This window comes from Sorghum bicolor, chromosome 1 (genome assembly GCF_000003195.3).
Source record: "Sorghum bicolor cultivar BTx623 chromosome 1, Sorghum_bicolor_NCBIv3, whole genome shotgun sequence".
NCBI classification, from domain to species: domain Eukaryota; kingdom Viridiplantae; phylum Streptophyta; class Magnoliopsida; order Poales; family Poaceae; genus Sorghum; species Sorghum bicolor.
Genome location: NC_012870.2, coordinates 24585937 through 24604173, shown reverse-complemented (window position 1 = coordinate 24604173; position 18237 = coordinate 24585937). Strand labels below are relative to the sequence as shown.

Here is an 18237-nt window from a genome sequence, read left to right as displayed (position 1 = left end):
CAGACGCGATCCTGGGGAAGAAGACGTGGTCCAGCGCGAGGGACAAGGTATCGCGCCATTCCCCCATCGGAGTTGCCCCCCAAACTCCACCTGCAAAATTACCCCTCCGTCAAGTGATTCCTACTCCCCCGACCTGCACTACTGCTCACGACGACCATCTCCCTCCATGCGCGCGCAAAAAAAAAAAAGGTGCGTGTGCGTGTGTGTATATATTCATCTGGCCATCAACGCGATCTTCCATGTCCTCATCAACACAATAAAACTACTGTCCCGTGCATACTCCTCTCCCAGACTTTCCTTGGATTTGTTATTAATCTTCCCGTTCGATCGTCCATCATCAGCTAGCCAGCCCAATCGTTGTCGCCTGAGCTAGCTCTGAATCGGGAGGCAGAAGAGAAGCCAGAAGCGGGTGATCGCCATGGCTTCCAGCGAGCGCGTGTACGAGGACTTCGTGCCTCCGCACCAAATGGAACGCGAGCCGGCAACCCACACCCTCACCGTCAACCTCTCCGCCCAAGGCAAGCAAGCAATGCGTTCGTGTGTACCCTTCTTGTTTTCATTTTTCCTCGTGCAAGTAACATTAATTAGCTGGTGCAGGGTACAAGAAGGAGCACATCAGGGTGCAGATGGTCCACAGCCACCGGCGGCTGATCGTGCGCGGGGAGCGCCCCGTCGACGACGGCAACCGGTGGAGCCGCTTCCGCCTCGAGCTCCGCGTCCCCGACGGGTGCGACGCCAAGGCCATCCACGCCAAGTTCGACAACGGCGTCGTCCGCGTCACCATGCCTGGCGTCCAGCCGGAACCCGTCCCGGTCGTCGCCAGCACCGCCCAGCAGCAGCAGCAGCAGCAGCAGGAGTCGCCGTCGCCGTTGCCGTTGCCGTCCCCGTTGCCGAAGCAGGCTAGTACGGCCGCCGTGGCTGGCGACGGTGTGCAGGACCGGAAAGGCGCAGCGGAGCAAGACGGTGGTGACCGTGATCGTGCCGCGCGAGGACACGAGTTGGACAAGCGCGAGACGCCGCGGAAGCAAGAAGCGAGGCAGCGCGTGCTGAGCTCGTCGGCGAAAGACGCCGCCGGCGGCGGCAGTAGCGGTAGCAGCGACGACGACACCGTCGGTGGGGTAGGGGAGGTGACGGCGGCCGCTTCTCTGTCATCACGCCAAGGCTACGGCTTCCTCCATAACCGGAAGATGACCACCACCGTGCTCGGCGTGGTGCTGGTCCTCATCAGCTTCGGCATCTATGTCAAGTACAGCCTCTGGCCATAAATTAACCGTGCTGGCGTGTGCATATATGTATGGTACGGGATATGGTATGATTCCTGGCCGTAGCGACGAATGCTGCGCGCGTATGTATCGAAGAATCTGCCAATCACATGAATGGCCGACTGAAGAAGGGATGCGTGTGTCTTTAATTTAATTTATTTCTCAAATATTGAGTGAAGAAAAGGATTTCTTTGATGTTGCCCCTGGAAATGAAAAAATGATGACACATACAGCTACATGGTAAAGGCTTACTCCTACGAATGCTGCAAGAGAATACGAATTTCACTTGGTGTTGCATGCTTTATTATAGTTGCATTACTGCTTAACGATGAATTCTATCTGTGTCCTCATTTGAGTCCCTTAGAATGGAAATATGCTAGGTCGATTTTATTTTCACCAATAGTTCGTATTACAAACCGGCAGTGGAAACCATTTTCATGAAAATGTTTGCACTACTATCATCTCTGTAAGAAGCTCTCGGTCCGTCACAACCCATGGAGTATATGAAGAAAAATCCTAGCCTCCCCTAGTCATACCTTTCTCTTTGCAGTTTGCACCATAGTTATTAGGACCGGACCGGAGATCGAACCGGCGAGGCCATCGGTTCACTGGTCCAACCGTTTAAATCCGGTTGAACCGCCGGTTCAATTATTTTGGACCGGACAAATTGAACCGGTATATATATATATATATATATATATATATATATATATATATATATATATATATATATATAAATTAGTAATCAATAGATGATAAATAATACAAATTTAATTGCATAGTTATAAGATTCATACATATATATAGAATGACATCTTAACTAAAAACATAAAGATAAAGTGCCTGATATCGATAACATAAGTTTCAGCTTCATACATAGTTCATACTGCATAGTGCATACACAACCTCACTGGTTCTTCAATACAAAAATATCAAATGCACGCTAACAACTAACATACTAAAATGCTAAAAGTTCCAAATAAATTCATGTGACAACACGTGATAGATAGCACTCAATAAAAATTCATAGGATCCCATTTATCTTCAGGTGCAGGATCACAAGGACCACCAACATCGAGTGCAATACCATCATAATCAAATGGATCTTCCTCCCTTTCGTGGTTCTGATTGTCCGGAATCTCATCAGATAAATGCATGGCATTAGCTTCAACAACATCCAAGTCTAGCACCAATTTTGAAATTTTTTATCAATATAGATATGATATTAAATACACAAAAACTTGTATGTATGTTCAACTGATTTCACAAATAACAAGAGATATTACCATCACTGCATCGAATACTAAGTGCAGACAGTTCACTGTGAAAGGCGTTAAGCTCTTCCGAGTTAAGGCGAGGTGGATTGTCTTCTAACATCCAAGCTTCATTTCTGATCCCTTTCCAATTTCATCCAAACTTATTGGGTCATAGTTTCGGTTACAGAATTTGGACCTAATGTTCAAACGACAATGAATAGATAATGAATATGAGGATTACAGACTAGCTGTGAAAGTGATAAAATGAATGTGAGTACCTATAGATTATTTATGCTCCTATAGGTAGCCCATATAGCAAAAAATATAAACATGCTAGGTGTGCAAGTTCCAACCTTACATGACAGAAAATTAATGTAAGGATCTAGAGAAGGGTTACCTTTGACGCAGTCTCAAGTTACAATGAACATACACAATATCATTTAGCCTCTGATGCTCTAATCTATTTCTTTTTTTTTGGAGTGCACATGCTCAAAGTAGCTCCAGCTCCTCTCACATCCAGAAGCACTACAAGTTTTGGTTCAATACATGTAGGGCAAGCTTTTGTAAATTTGGTGCGCTGCAACCATAAATTTGCCACCACTCATCTACGTGACAAAACAGAAGTTAGTGATCCTAAAATGAACTAGAAAAGTAAAAATAATAGCAATCTAGAAGTAGTGAAGTTACCGGCAAGCATCCCCGAGCGATCATTTACAGCAGTTGAATGCCCAAAATCACCTTCTCCATTTCTAAAAAGCTTCATTTCTTTTGTGAAAACACTTCTAAGGGCAACATCTTTGCCAGCATATCTCTCTATGACATCAAGAACTCCAGAAGTAGACCTAGGCATGGGGGCCTTTGAACCTGTTTTCCAGAAGATGCTCAAGAGATTAGATCCTTGGAAAGGCAAACATCTTACTTCAGGAGGGAGACAGATTCTCACCAACTCTTGTCTTAGTAGTATTCCTCTTTACTGCATGGGTTTTTACTGGTTGGTGGATGGAGCTCACAAAAAGATGGATGGCATTAGAGCGTCTTTCCTTTGGCAAGGTGCGGATGGAAAATTTAAGTACCACATGGCTAAGTGGGAAATGATTAGCAGACCTAAAGACCAAGGTGGTCTAGGGATAATCAATACTAGAATAATGAATGATTGTTTACTGGTAAAATGGATTTGGAAAATCCTGCAGGAACCTGATGAGCTATGGTTTAAACTCATTAAAGCCAAATACCTTGATGGTTGTAATTTTTTCTCTGCCCCAAGGAAGGGAAGTTCACAATTTTGGCAGGGGCTTCACAAAGTTAAACATCTTTTCAAGTGGGGGCAATTTTCAAAGTAAGAAATGGTCTAAATTGTAGGTTTTGGCAGGATTGCTGGTTATTGGATGTGCCTCTAAAAGTTGCGTATGAGGATATTTTCATACTGGCTAGGGATCCTGAAGTAATAGTTGCTGATTGCTGGGCAGATAATGATTGGTGGGTGGATTTTAAAAGAACTTTATCTGTTAAGGATTTTGAAAGGTGGTCTGAACTCAAGGAAGAGCTTAATAAGATCACCTTAGAGGAGGACAATTCAGATATCGTTACATGGGCCCTGGAAGGCAAGGGCGGCTTTTCTACCAAGTCCCTTTATAGGTTTTTAACTGATGGAGGTATGCCTAGTAGGGTGGCGGGATATATTTGGAAGTGTAGGGTCCCGATGAAGATAAAATTCTTTTTGTGGCAAATTTTCAATAACAAATTACAATGTGCTGTCAGCTTGGTTAAAAGGGGTTGGAGAGGGGGTGATTCTTGCTGTCTAGGTGATGGGAGTGAATCTGTGAACCATATCTTCTTTGGGTGCTGCGTGGCCAGGATGGTCTGGGGTTTTCTCCAGGAAATCTTTAAGTGGAATAATTACCCGACCTCTCTTAAAGATTTTTCTGAATCTTGGACTCAAGGCAAGGGGCCTTTACCTACTAGGTTGATTTTGTTTGTCTTTGCAGGTTTCGCTTGGGCCATCTGGATCAACAGAAACAGGATGTCTATTCAGCATGAGTTTCCAAAGTATCCCTCTGACATCATATACTCTGCTGTAACATTTATGCAGAAATGGAGTATTCTGCTTAAGGAAGATGATTGGGCTCGAGTCAAGCAAGTGAAAGACGACATCATGCTATGGATTGGAGATTTCAAGCCCACGGTGTTCAGCTCTACTGATGTCGTTGAAATCTAGTGGCTGGTTTAGCTTTTGCTTACCTCTTTGTGTTGCTGAGTAACTGGTGTTCCCAGTAGTTCTGTTGGTTTTGGACGGTTGTTCAAACTTCAAACTCTGTATGCTATGCTTTCTTAAAAGCAGAGGCTTCGCCTCCTTTTTAAAAAAAAAAGAACTCCAGAAGTAGTAAACTTATACTTCTCTCTTAGTTCACTATTGTACTGGTTATTAGGATTGAACCAAAAGCCAGAAGCATGGAGATTCTTATCAAAGTGCTTATCCCACCGTGCATCTATGGAGATTCTTATCAAAGTGTTTATAACGGTTTGATTGCATATACAGTCTTTTAAGTGAACCGAACCGGTGTAGACTCTGGTTTGGTCTTTTACCAGTCCGACCGCCGGTCCAGTCCGGTCCTAATAACTATGCTTTGCACTCTACCAGCATCCCCTTCCATGCCTCTCAAGTCTCTCCCTTTTTGACTTCCTCCACCTCCTCCTCTCTCCTCACCCCTTCTAATCAATGTGTAGGGTCACGCCTTCCCTGTGGTGACAACACATGAGCAGCTGCTGCGCCCTCCTCCTACGGTGTCGCAAGAGCCATACACCCTCCCATGGCAGCGCACAGGTGTCCATAGTGGCAACGATGCGGGGGCCTACTCCGGTGGTGGCACAATGGTCAGATCCATTGTGGAGGAGACCATATATCCATGGCGGAGGTCAGATTCACACACACCACCGCTCTAGCTAAGTTGGCAGCCACTGGGACCTCAACCTCCCTGCTCCTCCACTACTGGAATTCTGTTCTTTGCCGACTGCCAAAAGCAGTCGGCAAAGGCCCTAAAACAGGTGGCAAAGGCTTTGCCGACTGCTTTACACGTGGCAGTCGGCAAAGAACACGTGGCAAAGAATTCGTCGGCAAAGAAACCTTTGCCACCTGCCAAGAGAAAAGCAGTCGGCAAAGCCTTTACCACCTGCCAATATGGCAGTCGGCAAAGGGAACGAACGCTGTCGTGAGATGACGGAGCTCTTTGCCGACTGCCTTTTTTGGCAGGTGGCAAAGGGCTCTTTGCCGACTGCCTTTAATGGCAGGTGGCAAAGGGCTCTTTGCCGACTGCCTTTTTTGGCAGGTAAAATAGCTTTTTCTATACAATTTAAAATATATTTAATATACTTGAATAAGAACATGTGTACAGCACTCCAACATGACCTAATACACACGATTATATATATTATTAGTAGTCCAACATGAATCCACTAAATACAAATATATCCTAGTGTTGCATCAACATAACAACAAAGTACACAAGACGCGTAGACTTTTGGCACCCATCTACCCAAATCTTCTCCAAATATTTGGCATCAACATAACAAACTCTTTGCACAACCACAAAACTGAGAGTACTAGCTAAACATTTACTAAAAGGAGTAACATTGGACAAAGCACAGGCAACAGCTTTGCCTTTGTCGCTGCAGCCCCATATCTCCCTTAGCTCGAGTTGCAGATTTGACAATGCAACCAAGACAGCCACCTAGCAAATTGGCAAAGAAGACATCTTGATCATCCAATATCTGAAATTAAGATTGCAAATAGGCATTAGTGTTAGAACCATGTTGTCCGACAAAAGATAAGAAACAGAAATATAAATCAGCTTCAATTTTAAACATGTGTTAATGCTTCAAAAAAAGACCTAGCAGTAAACTAAAAGCATCGCCTGTGCTCCAAGCAGTTGATCCTGAATATACCTCATATGTCACTATCCCACCAGAGGTTGCTGGTTGACGCAGTGTCGCCGTGCACAGAGCGTCGTTTGCTGAAATTATGCATGTAGTGTGCGGGCCTTGTTGAGAAAAGGCCATTATTTTGGACGCAACATCCTGAAAATACAGAGATAATTTCGTGCATAATCTCTCATTAGATTGTCAGTGATACAGTACAACAAAATAGCAGGCTCAAAAAACACAAGCCATGGATGCCACTAAAGTAGTTGCCAACTGGTAAATATATGATTAATGCAACTAGAAAGCAAGCCAAGATAGAATCTACAGAACATTCTCTAGAGCAGCACAACAATTAGGTGCTCAATAATATTTTGGGCCAAGAGATATATGCTAACTATTACCGGAATAAGAACTAGCATTCCTTCTTTAGTAGAAAGCTACATATGAAAATACTTGAGCCTTGGCTAAAACACTAAAACAGGAACCTGTAAATCTAGAGCACATGAGCACTCAGGTATATATCTTTCAGTTACAGAGTTGCAGACTAGGTTAAAAAAATAAAGAAAGAACAGGAAGATGTGAGGGAGTGGCACACAACATAATGGTAAACTAAATTCTAAGAGTTTACCTAAGACAATTAACTGCATGAGGCAAACAGAGAGGCATCACATACCGATGTTATGAATAGAAGTATTGTAAAGAAAATACGAAACTCTATATTTTCAACAACAAAAGACTATATAAATGTCAGCACACTAAAATCACATGAACCTATAGCAAGGACTGTCACATTAAAGGATACTATAATGTAAAATATATTCAGAGTACATCACATGGCCTGAAAATCTGAAGCATTTGCTATTGCTCTGCCCCAAAGCTACCTCCTCTCATCCCATGGCTCCATCCCTCTCTAAATATGTGAAACCACAGAGGCATCAAATTTAAGTGACAAATTACTACATAAAAGGAAACTGTAATGTAAAAGATAGATGGACAACATTGCTTAACCCACCTTTGTATAGACTGACAAATTTAGGTTCACACAAAACTCAACTGTTACTGCCACGCAAGGCAAATAGGTGGCAGTCAGATAAATTGGTGAACTCTCGTGAAAACTCACCTCAATTTTCACATGACCTAGGATAGTGTTGTAGGACATGAACATAGAAAGCCAGGGGGTCCAGCTGTTCTACACACACCATGCTATCAAGCACTCGAGCTAATGCAGCTGGAGCACTTATCCAAGTTGCAGATAGTGACACCATATATGACAGAAATGCAGCTGGAGCTTTTGCTTTTTATTATTTTAGTTGGTGGTTTAGTAGACTCTAAATTGAAAGCACAAAAACTGTATTGCTAATTTTTTAAATTGTAGTCTGACAATGTCAAAGAAAGAGCTGGTATGCGTCAGCTTGTTTGGAAAAGATATCTGAGTATCTAATTAATGTATCTATAGCACTTTTATTCGACAAACATTGAATCTATGGGACCGTAGGTAGTAACTAACATGAGAAATAATTTAGTATGCTTAGTTGCAGCCTTAGAAATCGACAAACTAAGGTCCTGCAGCTTCCATGGTTATAAAACAGATGCAAAGAACAGAGACGTCCGAGGTGTTGAACACCCTGAATTGGAAAGAACAGTAAAACATAAGGAGGCCGTTCGGTATTTCTTACAGAGATTGGAAGGCCAAGCAAAAAACAATATGCATCATTTCAAATACATACAACGTGAATAGGGTGACCATGGCACCGGCATGCCTGTTCAGTCAACCTGTTCTGCTTCTGCATTAGCATAGTTGTTGAAGAGGCTACAGAACTGTAAATAGGAATCATGCATAAGTAAGCACATACATTGCTTTTTACTATGTATATCTATCAATACATAGCACCAAAACTAGAATCCAAGTGAGCGACAAAGTGCAAGAGCATAAAAAACAACGGATGCGAAAGAGAAAGCAGGCTTTTTTTTAAAGAGAAAGCCTACCTGCCAGACAACCATCTTTGCCACCAGCTTTTCTTTGCCACCTGCTAGGCAGTCGGCAAAGGACGTCTTTGCCGACTGCTTTTCTTTGCCACCTGCCAAGATAATTGGGCAGTCGGCAAAGAATCCTTTGCCGACTGCTTTTAGAAGCAGTCGGCAAAGAGACTGTTTGCCGACTGCCCTATCTTTGGCAGGTGGCAAAGTATTTTAGCAGTCGGCAAAGCCCAGTTTTCCTGTAGTGCTCACTCAGGTGTGGTACTGGGATCCGAGCTCGGCAGTGGGCTCCGTAGATGACATATGAGCTTGGCAGTGGGCTTAGCCGAATCACTACCGGTTTGAACTAGCGGCGAGAACCCACTTCATCACCCGCCCACTTTCACCACGGAGAGCCAAAACCGGACGTGCCGGGGTCTAGAACCGGTGGTGAAAAGATTTTTATAGTAGTGACAATGCAAAGTCTTATGGCGAATTTAGATTGGATTTACAAAATTTGAAGGCAAATGTTATTGGTGAAGTCAAAGAGAAAATGAAGATGGTTCTTCGTTGGGAAAATCCACGGAAGAAGAGAAAAAAAAATAATTCAAGAATAGACTATAGTAAAAGAAAAAAAAACTATGTATCTTTCATGCTTAAAATGGAGAGAGTTGCTTCAATCGAGACCCTTAAAGAAAAAACATATTTTTTAAGAATAAGAAAACAGTATGAATGGAAAATTGTGAATATCTTTATGTAAGAAAATCTTATTTCCTTTTTCTGATGGCTAGCATACCTATATTGTGATTTTAAATTTCTGATATACCTCGGTTACAAATAGGTACCTCATCTAGTCAAAAGTAAGTATCATTTTCTGGTTGCTTGAAATTGAACATCATGAAATATTTTGTATGTATCGGGATTGGATTTTGAAAACCCTATGAGTAGATTTGTACAGTAGTTTAATTTTTGTAATATAATTTTGTTATGCAACAAAAATAATAAGTAATACACATGTGTAGCATAATTGTAATATAATTGTTTTTTGAGGAGGCGTGGCCAAGACAACACATCTCTGTCTTAGCGCCTATTTAGCACGACTTCGAATGCTGTTAGAGTTAGGACCATAGGACAGAACACTAAAATGTGGCTCCATATTCATACACGTAGAATGGCTCCGACTTCTCTATTCGGTATTTAGAAGCCTTCCTCCTACATGTTTGGTACAACTGCTCTAGCTCCGGTGCCAGAGCTCTGCTGGCGGAGCTGATGCGGCTCCTTCTACTCCAAACTTCTTTTTATACTCTCTTCGTTCTAAAATATAAGATGCTTTGATTTTTTCCATTATATTATATAATTAGAAAACATTATCGTAACAACGGCAACCAAATTAATTAATTAGTTTGATTAAACCATCTTCAAACTTTGAAGACATTGGGTTATACTTGTATGACAAATCTAAAACACTGTACATTTTCGAATAGAATAGGTAGAAAAGTGGAAATTATTTCAACGAAGATATGAATATGCATCTGTGTATCAGCTTCCGGCCGGGTGAAGTAAAATAATCCTGGTGGACGCTACACGGAAGCAATGCATGCGGGATCCCTTATTACCCAACAGCAGGTCCGTTGATGCGCGCGCATGCATGCTGCCTGGGCCAGGTATCCTTTACTTTCCTTCATGGCTTCCCCGATAGGCTGATGATAGGATAGGAGCTTGCATTGCCTCTCACCTCACGTCCCAATTTTTTACCACCCCGCCCTAACCCGGCCGTCTATATAACCGATCTGCTGTGCAGGCTCTCGTTTCAGAATTCGGATTCGATCAGGCGCCGAGCAACGAGAGCACGTACGGGGAGGAGCGAGATCAAGAAAGCAAGCACACGCGAGAACATAGAAATGGAAGCGGCGGCGCGGCGGCCTCGCGTCCTCACCGAGATCGACCCGCACAGCGAGTGGGTGCACGGCCGCGAGTTCGACGCGCTCGTCGTGGACGTCACAGGTACGGTACTACGGGCGCCGGGCGGCGACTCGCATCATCATTTTCAATTTTATTTCACTAGCAGAGAACATCCATGTTTACTTATATGTGGATAGCGGCCGGCCGGCATCCATCCATGTCGCATCGTCATCGATACACACATCTCTTTCAGGGTTCAGCAAGGACCAGCTGAAGGTGCAGCTGGAGCCGTCGGGGAGCCTCAAGGTCAGCGGCGAGCGCGACGTCGACGGGGGCGGCGGCAGGCAGTGGTGCCACTTCACCAAGCGCTTCGACCTCCCCGCAGGCTGCTGCGCCGCCGCCGCGATCACCGTCCAACTCGACAAGGGCATGCTCTACATCCAGGTGCCGCGCCGGCAGGGTGGCACCGAGCAACAGCCAGCGGAGGCGGCGGAGGTGTACGAGGACGCGCTGCGGGGAGTGTCGGACGAGACCAGCGACGACGGCCACGGCCACGGCTGGAACATCGGCGGCCGTGTGGCGGCGCGGCGAGACGACGGCGAGCAGCATCACCCGCTCCGGCGGTTCGCCAGGGGCGTCAGCAGGCACCGGCAGGTGGTCCTGAACGTCGTGCTCGCCGTCCTCCTCCTCTGGCTCGTCGCGTTCGCCAAAAACGACTGAGGCGAGGCGCCAACGCCGGCGCACGGATCAAGAAATTTCCTTCTCAAGTTTCTGTACAGTGACACCTTGGAAGGAAAAAATACACGTCCGGGTGAATAAGCAGAGCAAGATAAGGATGTACATGGCTCAAGCCTCTCTAAATATCAGTACAGTACAGTCAAAAGATCACTGAAAGACGGCACACGGGAAGCCAAAGCAACCACCAAGATCTGATGTGTACATTCAGAATGTTGTTGCCGTGTCACTGAAGGAATAGCACTCAAACATCTAAAAGCCTACCTGGTCCCACCTTATTGTATTTGTATCTAATCCTTCTTTTATGATTATAAAAATAAACTTCATGCTCACTCCACATTTTATGTCAGAATTTAGTGTAAAATTTGGACGATCATAAATTTTGGTGCCCTAAACAGTCGCCCACCTTGCTAATGTACGGGCATGATTTACGTAGCTGAAAAGTTAAATCTAAAGGTCAAATGAAGATGTGTGGATACACATCGAAACATTTAAAAAGTTTATGATCTGAAAATTAACTTTTAGAATTAAGGACCTAACTGAATCCTCACATAAAGTTAATTAACTTTTAGTGCATTTAACTCTTTATAAATTATATATCAACTTCATCTATCTTGTGCTATGTTGAACTTATTAAACATATTTCTGGGGAGTATTCATATGATTTAAATGTGTATGAATTATTTGTACCATTCTCATTCTTTTGTATGATGGCATGGTGCTATCTTTTTTTTTACCATGAATTATGGATTACTGACTAATACTAGCCGTATTTTTTCTTTTTAGGATTATACTACATTATAATATAGATGTCCACAACACACGTGAACACTCACGCCTATATATAAATATAAGTACACTGAGTCAGCAAATCTCACAAGATTCACAAAGCAAATTCATTTGAGTGAGCAAATTCCATCACAAGGGACACTCAATCTCAATTGAATACTACTATATTCTAGGTTTCCGTAATACTAGGCGTGATCTTTTTCCCATGGAAATTATGAAAAACATAACAACTAAGGCTATTTCAATTTTTTCTGGCCGTCACATCAAATCTTAGAGCACATGCATAAAACATTAGATATAGACGAAAATAAAAACTAATTGTACAGTTTGTCTGTAAATCACAAGATGAATCTTTTGAGCCTAGTTAGTCCATAATTGAATAATATTTGTCAAATAAAAATAAAAATGCTACAGTGCTGAAATCCGAAATTTTTTTAGAACTAAACAAGGCCCTACTTGCAAAGCAAATGATGTAGAGGGCCTAGACAAGAGCAGTGCTGAAATCCGAAATTTTTTTGAAACTAAACAAGGCCCTACTTGCAAAGCAAATGATGTAGAGGGCCTAGACAAGAGATTCGTGCATAAGCTTTTTACTCCTACAAACTATGGCCTTGTTTAGTTATACACAAAACACCAAAAATATTTTAAGATTTTCCGTCACATCAAATCTTATGACACGTACATGAAACATTAAATATAGATTAAAAATAACTAATTGTATAATTTGTCTGTAATTTGTGAGACGAATCTTTTGTGGTTGCAATAATTGCTAAATAAAAATAAAACTACTACAATATTCAAAACTTTTTAGTTCTGAACAAGGCCTTTGTACACACTACTCATGCCTTATTTAGGCCTTTTCAGTTGAGGAAAATTTTTGGTTTTGGGTACCGTAGCATTTTTCGTTTGTATTTGGTAATCTAATTATGGACTAAATAGGCTCAAAATTCGTCTCACAAATTATAGACAAACTATGCAATTAGTTATTTTTTTAATCTATATTTAGTGCTTCATATATGTGCCGTAAGATTCGATGTGGCGGATAATCTAGAAATTTTTTGGGAGTTAAACAAGACCTTAGTTAACCCCAAAAATTAAAAATTTATAAGATTTTCCGTCATATCGAATCTTGTGGCATGAGCATTAAATATACATAAAAATAAAAACTAATTGCCAGTTTGCCTGTAAATCGTGAAACGAATCTTTAAGCCAAATTACTCTATAATTGAACAATGTAATAAAAAAAATGCTATAGTGTGAAAATTAAAAAAAAACTTTTTGAACAGGAAGTCACGTCTCGGGTCCCACCGAACCGTCTCGACGCCCGTCCACGTCCGTGAGGAAACCCGACCGGATCGGGGACTCGGGACCGCCCAGAACACGGGGAAACCCGTCCAACCAAAAGAAAACCCGGGCCGCCCATAAGCCCCCTCGGCCCCGTTGTTCTTCCTCCCACGAGTTCGCCGTGAAACCCCAATCCCCCAAAATCCATGGCTCCCCCGGCCGCCGACGCGGCGACGACGACGGAGCAGGAGCAGCACGCGGCGGAAGGGGAAGGCGTCGTCGAGGTCGGCGGCGACCTACGGCTGGTGGCGGAGTGCGGCACGGAGGTGCGGCTGTCGCGCTCCGCGGCGCGGATGTCGACGATGCTCCTCGGCATGATTGAGGCCGGCTGCGCGGATGGCGGCATCCCCATCAACGGCGCCGACGTCGGCACGCTCCGCCTGGTGGCGGCCTACTGCGAGAAGCACGCGCCGCACTACGACCCCGTGGCCTCCGCGGCGAGGCTCCGCGACCCGTTCCCGCCCTTCCCCATCGAGTTCACGCCGCCCACGTACGCCATCAAGCCCGTCACCCACCCCGACCCCGACCCGCACGGCCTCGAGGCTTGGGACCACAAGTTCATCAGCGACTTCCGCGACAACTCCGCCCTCTTCAACCTCATCATCGTAAGTAAAGTAACCCGCCGCACTGATCGATGCTTTCCTTTCCTTTATTTCTTCGGAGCGAAGCGGCTCGTTGATCGAACTTCGGAGTGGTACTGTGGTTAGATGAAAACGAAATCGGTATACCTGCCTTGAGTTTTATCTGAATTTGAGCAAAGACGCCTGTACAATCTGTGATGATGACTTGTTTTATCTGAATTTGAGCAAAGACGCCTGTACAATCTGTGATGATGACTTGTGTTGTTCTGCGCTGCAGGTTGCCAACTTAATGGCCATCGAGGACCTGATCGACCTGGGCTGCACGGCCGTAGCGGACAAGATTAGGGGCAAGACGCCTGATGAGATCCGCGTTGCCTTGGACATCGAGAACGACTACACGCCGGAGCAGGAGGCCGAGGTCAGGAGGGAGAACGCCTGGGCATTCGAGGATTGAGCCTTGCTTACCAGAAGAAATAGGCACATTCAGTTTGATGTCAAGTAGGCAGATCAGTAGATAGGTCAGTTTGTGGGAAGTCAATGCAAAGCAAACTGGGTGAGTTGAGCTTCTAACTCTGAAAGCTTTGGTACGAATTGTGGATAGATGGATGTCTGTTCAACTGGTTTTCATCAGCACTTTGTTCAGTTTAAGGCATCGCTAGTCTGTACTCCAAGCCTGGGAGAACTTACATCATCTTAGTTGCAAATCTTGTTCAGTTGTATTAAATTCGTTAGTTGTTTAGCAATTAGCATGCTGGCTCGCCCTTGCATTTCTCTGCCACTGCCTCTATGTGGGCAATTGTGAAAATGGTTGTGATTGCAAGTTGGTTGTTGTTTGGATGCTTGATGCAACATCTTTGTCTTACTCGGCTTGTTCTGCAATCTAGTTTTCAGATTTTATACTTGGTGTGTGCTGTGTGGGTGGGGCGCTTTGTTGGGCATTGCAAAATTAGTTAAAGCTGTACAAGTATTATGAAAATTTATGATCCTATTGCCCTGTAGAACAAGTATCATAATCCTTGGACAGAAAATCACTCAAACAATGCTGTTGTGTGTTGTGGGGGTTCCAAAGTAGACTCCAAGGATGTCAGTCAAAATGGTTATTAGCTGCAACAAGGTCACAGCGGTTAACAGGTGACCAAACAAGACGAAGTAGAAGATAGCTCTCACAACCAGAAACCACAATGCTCTAAGGATGAAATCACATGGCCCACGACGAGCGCAGAAACAGCGCCGGCGTCATCTTACTCTCCATTTTGGCATACACAAGTCCTGGTTGCAACCTTGCGCCCTTACCAAGGTTGAAGTTGAGGAACCCTTCCAGTTCCAGGTGCTGCAGCTGATTCCTCCTCCTCATCTCTTCAGTCGTGCCGCCGCTCACCTTCACCCCCCACCCGAGTTCGTTATCCGGGATGTCGGACAACGAGAAGCCCCAGCGCACTGGTCCATGGTTGGACCTCTCCATCTGAAGCCAACCTTCTGTCTTGAGAGTTTTGTACAGCTCGCAGTCCGCCATCAGCGCCATAGACTGCGGTAGCTGCACATCAGGAGAGGCACCATGCACTGCCACTACGGTGTGTGAAGTGGCACGGGCACCAGTCTGATTGTTGAATTTCACACTCAATTCGGTTTGTTCTCCTGTACCGCTTACGGTGGGGTTTCCTGGTTTCAGGCTGCCTAGTGGAATAGCAAGGATTCCAAGATTGTTGAACCGGGGCGACAAGGAGTGGACCTGCCAAATTCCTGACAAACTGAGCTTGACATCATTGGCTGGTTTGCAGGACACTTGCCCGAATGTTGTCATGCGGTTAGTTCCTCCGCCCCCACTGTCTAGTCCTCCTGAACCGAAGATTAGCTCAGCAAAGGAGGCAGTGAATTTGGATCCTTCCATTCTGAAACCAGCGCCGCAGTTGTGATGTTCGAAAAATGAAGGTGGACCTTCAAAAGAGGCTTGACTCTGTAGATTCTGACAAGAATTTTCATGATTTCATCAGTTAAGTTACTACATGGTTCAGTTTTGTCCAAGGAAAGCAACAGCTGTACCACTGCTTGCAGCAGAAGGGACACATACCTGAATCATGCTTGAACTATGCAAGAAGTTGTTGCACTGGGCTCCAAACGGGACTAAAGTCATCGTCAGCCATTTTTTGATCCGGGCATTGTACTGCAGCCTAGTCAGTTCTACAGGTCTCCCCAAATGGCCACCTGCTCCGAGCTGAGTTGAGAGCTCTGCAGCAATGGTGTCTTTGCCCCTGGTCTTTGACTCAAAGACGAACCTTGAACTGAGGCCCGTTCTTCTCCCCACCTTGTCAAGGGTTGCTTTTGCTTGTTCGAATTCAGTAGAGTCGACAAAAAACAGTGCCCCAACTGCATCAAGTGCTATTTTCACCTGGATAGGGAGATCTAGGAACTCAAACCCCTTGCCGGTTTTATATAACGAAAGGATGTGTTCAATCTGATCATGTTTCTCCTTGAACTTCATGACATCGGAAAATGTTTCTCTTTGTATGCGCTTCATGATATCACCCTGCGGTAAAGAATAATATAATAATAAAAAAGAAGAAGCAGTGAGCCACTTCTGAAGTGGTGTTTGATTGTTTATTAAGTGCAGGTTATGTAAGAAGCAAACTCTGCAGAGCAAACATGCAGCTTGCAGTTTATCAGTTATAATATATCTGAAGTAATAGCTTAGTAAAATCCATTTAAAAATTTGCCTACTGCTATGGGAATTTCATAACACAAACTGCTCTCTCTGGATTTACAGAAACTGTTATTTAAATGTGCACAAACCACATGAAAACAGCAACCATGGCAAAGGTGGAGCATGACATATGACTCATGTCAAGTTCAGATCCTGATCAACTAATCCATGTATGTGAAAATGACAAACAATTTGAAGCAGTTAGGTCGCGGCATGAACATCAGATGGCCAGTGCTAGTCACTACTAATCACTAGTAGGACTCAGTTTGGCAAGTCATGAATGAATTCCTAAGAAGCGGAGGTGTAGAGCGTACAGGGCGGTGATGCGCATGCGGGTGCTGTTGTGGCTGCTGGTGGTGAAGGTGATGCTGCTGATGCTTCACGGGAAGTCGCGGCTGGCCGGAGTTACCCCCGAAGACGGCGCGGATGAGCGCCTCGCCGGACCTGAGCAGGCCGCGGACGCCATCGGCGACGGTGGGGCTCGGCCTGGGCCTGGTCCTGACGTCCGGCAGCGGCGGCGGAGGCATGGGTCCGCCGGACGCTGGCTCCGGCGGCGGCAGCAGCAGAGGCGGCGGCTGTGGCGACGCGGGGTTGGAGGGTGAGGACGACGAAGAGGCCATGGAGTACGTAGCCGGCGGCCGCCGCCGCGAGGCCCCGGTGAGTGACAAGTGGAGAGCTGTTGGAAGAGAATTGAAGAATAGGAGCTCTTGCTAATTGTGGCAAGGAATCGAACGCGAGAGAAGCTTGAGTTTGTAAGCTGGTCGGCGCAGCTGCTTCAAAATCAATTCCGCGCCTTTATTCTCGCCTGCATCTGGCTTTTCCCTTTTGGTGTCTTTTGCTTTCGCTTTCGCTTTGGATTTTGGTTTCTTCCCGTGTCGGCATTTTGGCTTGAGGTAGACGAAGGTGGCCATGGCGATGTGGAACTCGCATGCATTGCAAGGCTTGTGTCCGATGCCATGCTTTTGATAATGATTCGTGCCTAGTAGCTAACCCTGAAGTAATGAAGTTCTATTCACATATTTGTATTCCTGGCGAAGTAGAGCGCAGAAAATGAAGGAATCAGTTCCCCAATTTCATTACGACGGTCGTTCACCGGGACGTTGTTGAGCGAACGACGCAGTATGCATGCCGACCACCGCCCACTTCTTCCCTGCTCAATTTTTTTTTGTGCTGACATCGTCTAAAAAAGCAAAGATATTTATTTTAAATTGCTATAACTTTCAAACAATGTATTAATTTTAAATTCTATATGTATCGATGTATTTTACATGACGAAGTAAACAAAACTAGATCTCACTTGCGTATGTTTCGAAAAACTTTTTTTCTTATAACAATTTATGTGTATTAACTTATGAAATATAAGCTAGAACTTATAAGTTACAATTTGTGCGCATAAGTTATATTGGATAACTTAAGAGTTGTCCAAAAATAACTTGTGTGCATAAATTGTGTTTGTTAACTTTTGTACATAAGTTGTGTTTCATGACTTTTTGTGTTTTCATATTTTAGTATACTAGCCAATGCTCGTGCGTTGCTACGGATGAGAAAATTATGTTAATCTAATTTGTTGCTTCATAAGAAGAGTTTTTAAAATAATATTGGCACCAATAATGAAGTTAAAGAAACACATGATGTATTGATTTGCATCACTGGTATATGGAAATGAAATGTTAAATGCACCGTGTCGAAATCCACCAAAATGAACATTAGTCAAACTCTATTACAATTCGTTGCACCGCTTTGCTGCAACAACAAACCAACAATAGCACTAATCAATATTCCAAGAAATACGGCCTTCT

General features: G+C 44.3%; 4 protein-coding genes and 1 long non-coding RNA gene across 5 annotated transcripts; 3 read left to right on the top strand and 2 right to left on the bottom strand.

The window, feature by feature from the left end:
* Nucleotides 40-1549, top strand: LOC8067362. Its single transcript, XM_021447287.1, has 2 exons — nucleotides 40-518; nucleotides 598-1549. Exons 1-2 carry the CDS (start codon nucleotides 419-421, stop codon nucleotides 1263-1265), a joined length of 768 nt encoding a protein of 255 aa, XP_021302962.1. The 5' UTR covers nucleotides 40-418; the 3' UTR covers nucleotides 1266-1549.
* LOC110431780 lies at nucleotides 5918-6820 on the bottom strand. Its single transcript, XR_002449202.1, has 2 exons — nucleotides 6458-6820; nucleotides 5918-6283 (listed from the first exon to the last, which is right to left on the bottom strand). It is a non-coding gene; the product is annotated as an uncharacterized LOC110431780 (long non-coding RNA).
* Nucleotides 10065-11355, top strand: LOC8059331. The gene is made up of 2 exons (XM_002467143.2): nucleotides 10065-10393; nucleotides 10545-11355. The coding sequence occupies exons 1-2, from the start codon at nucleotides 10291-10293 to the stop codon at nucleotides 11009-11011; spliced, it is 570 nt and encodes a 189-aa protein (XP_002467188.1). The 5' UTR covers nucleotides 10065-10290; the 3' UTR covers nucleotides 11012-11355.
* LOC8064873 (SKP1-like protein 13) lies at nucleotides 13187-14486 on the top strand. The gene is made up of 2 exons (XM_002467142.2): nucleotides 13187-13764; nucleotides 14018-14486. The coding sequence occupies exons 1-2, from the start codon at nucleotides 13306-13308 to the stop codon at nucleotides 14192-14194; spliced, it is 636 nt and encodes a 211-aa protein (XP_002467187.1). The 5' UTR covers nucleotides 13187-13305; the 3' UTR covers nucleotides 14195-14486.
* Nucleotides 14362-17439, bottom strand: LOC8059330. The gene is made up of 3 exons (XM_002464533.2): nucleotides 16753-17439; nucleotides 15809-16264; nucleotides 14362-15703 (listed from the first exon to the last, which is right to left on the bottom strand). Exons 1-3 carry the CDS (start codon nucleotides 17056-17058, stop codon nucleotides 14939-14941), a joined length of 1527 nt encoding a protein of 508 aa, XP_002464578.1. The 5' UTR covers nucleotides 17059-17439; the 3' UTR covers nucleotides 14362-14938.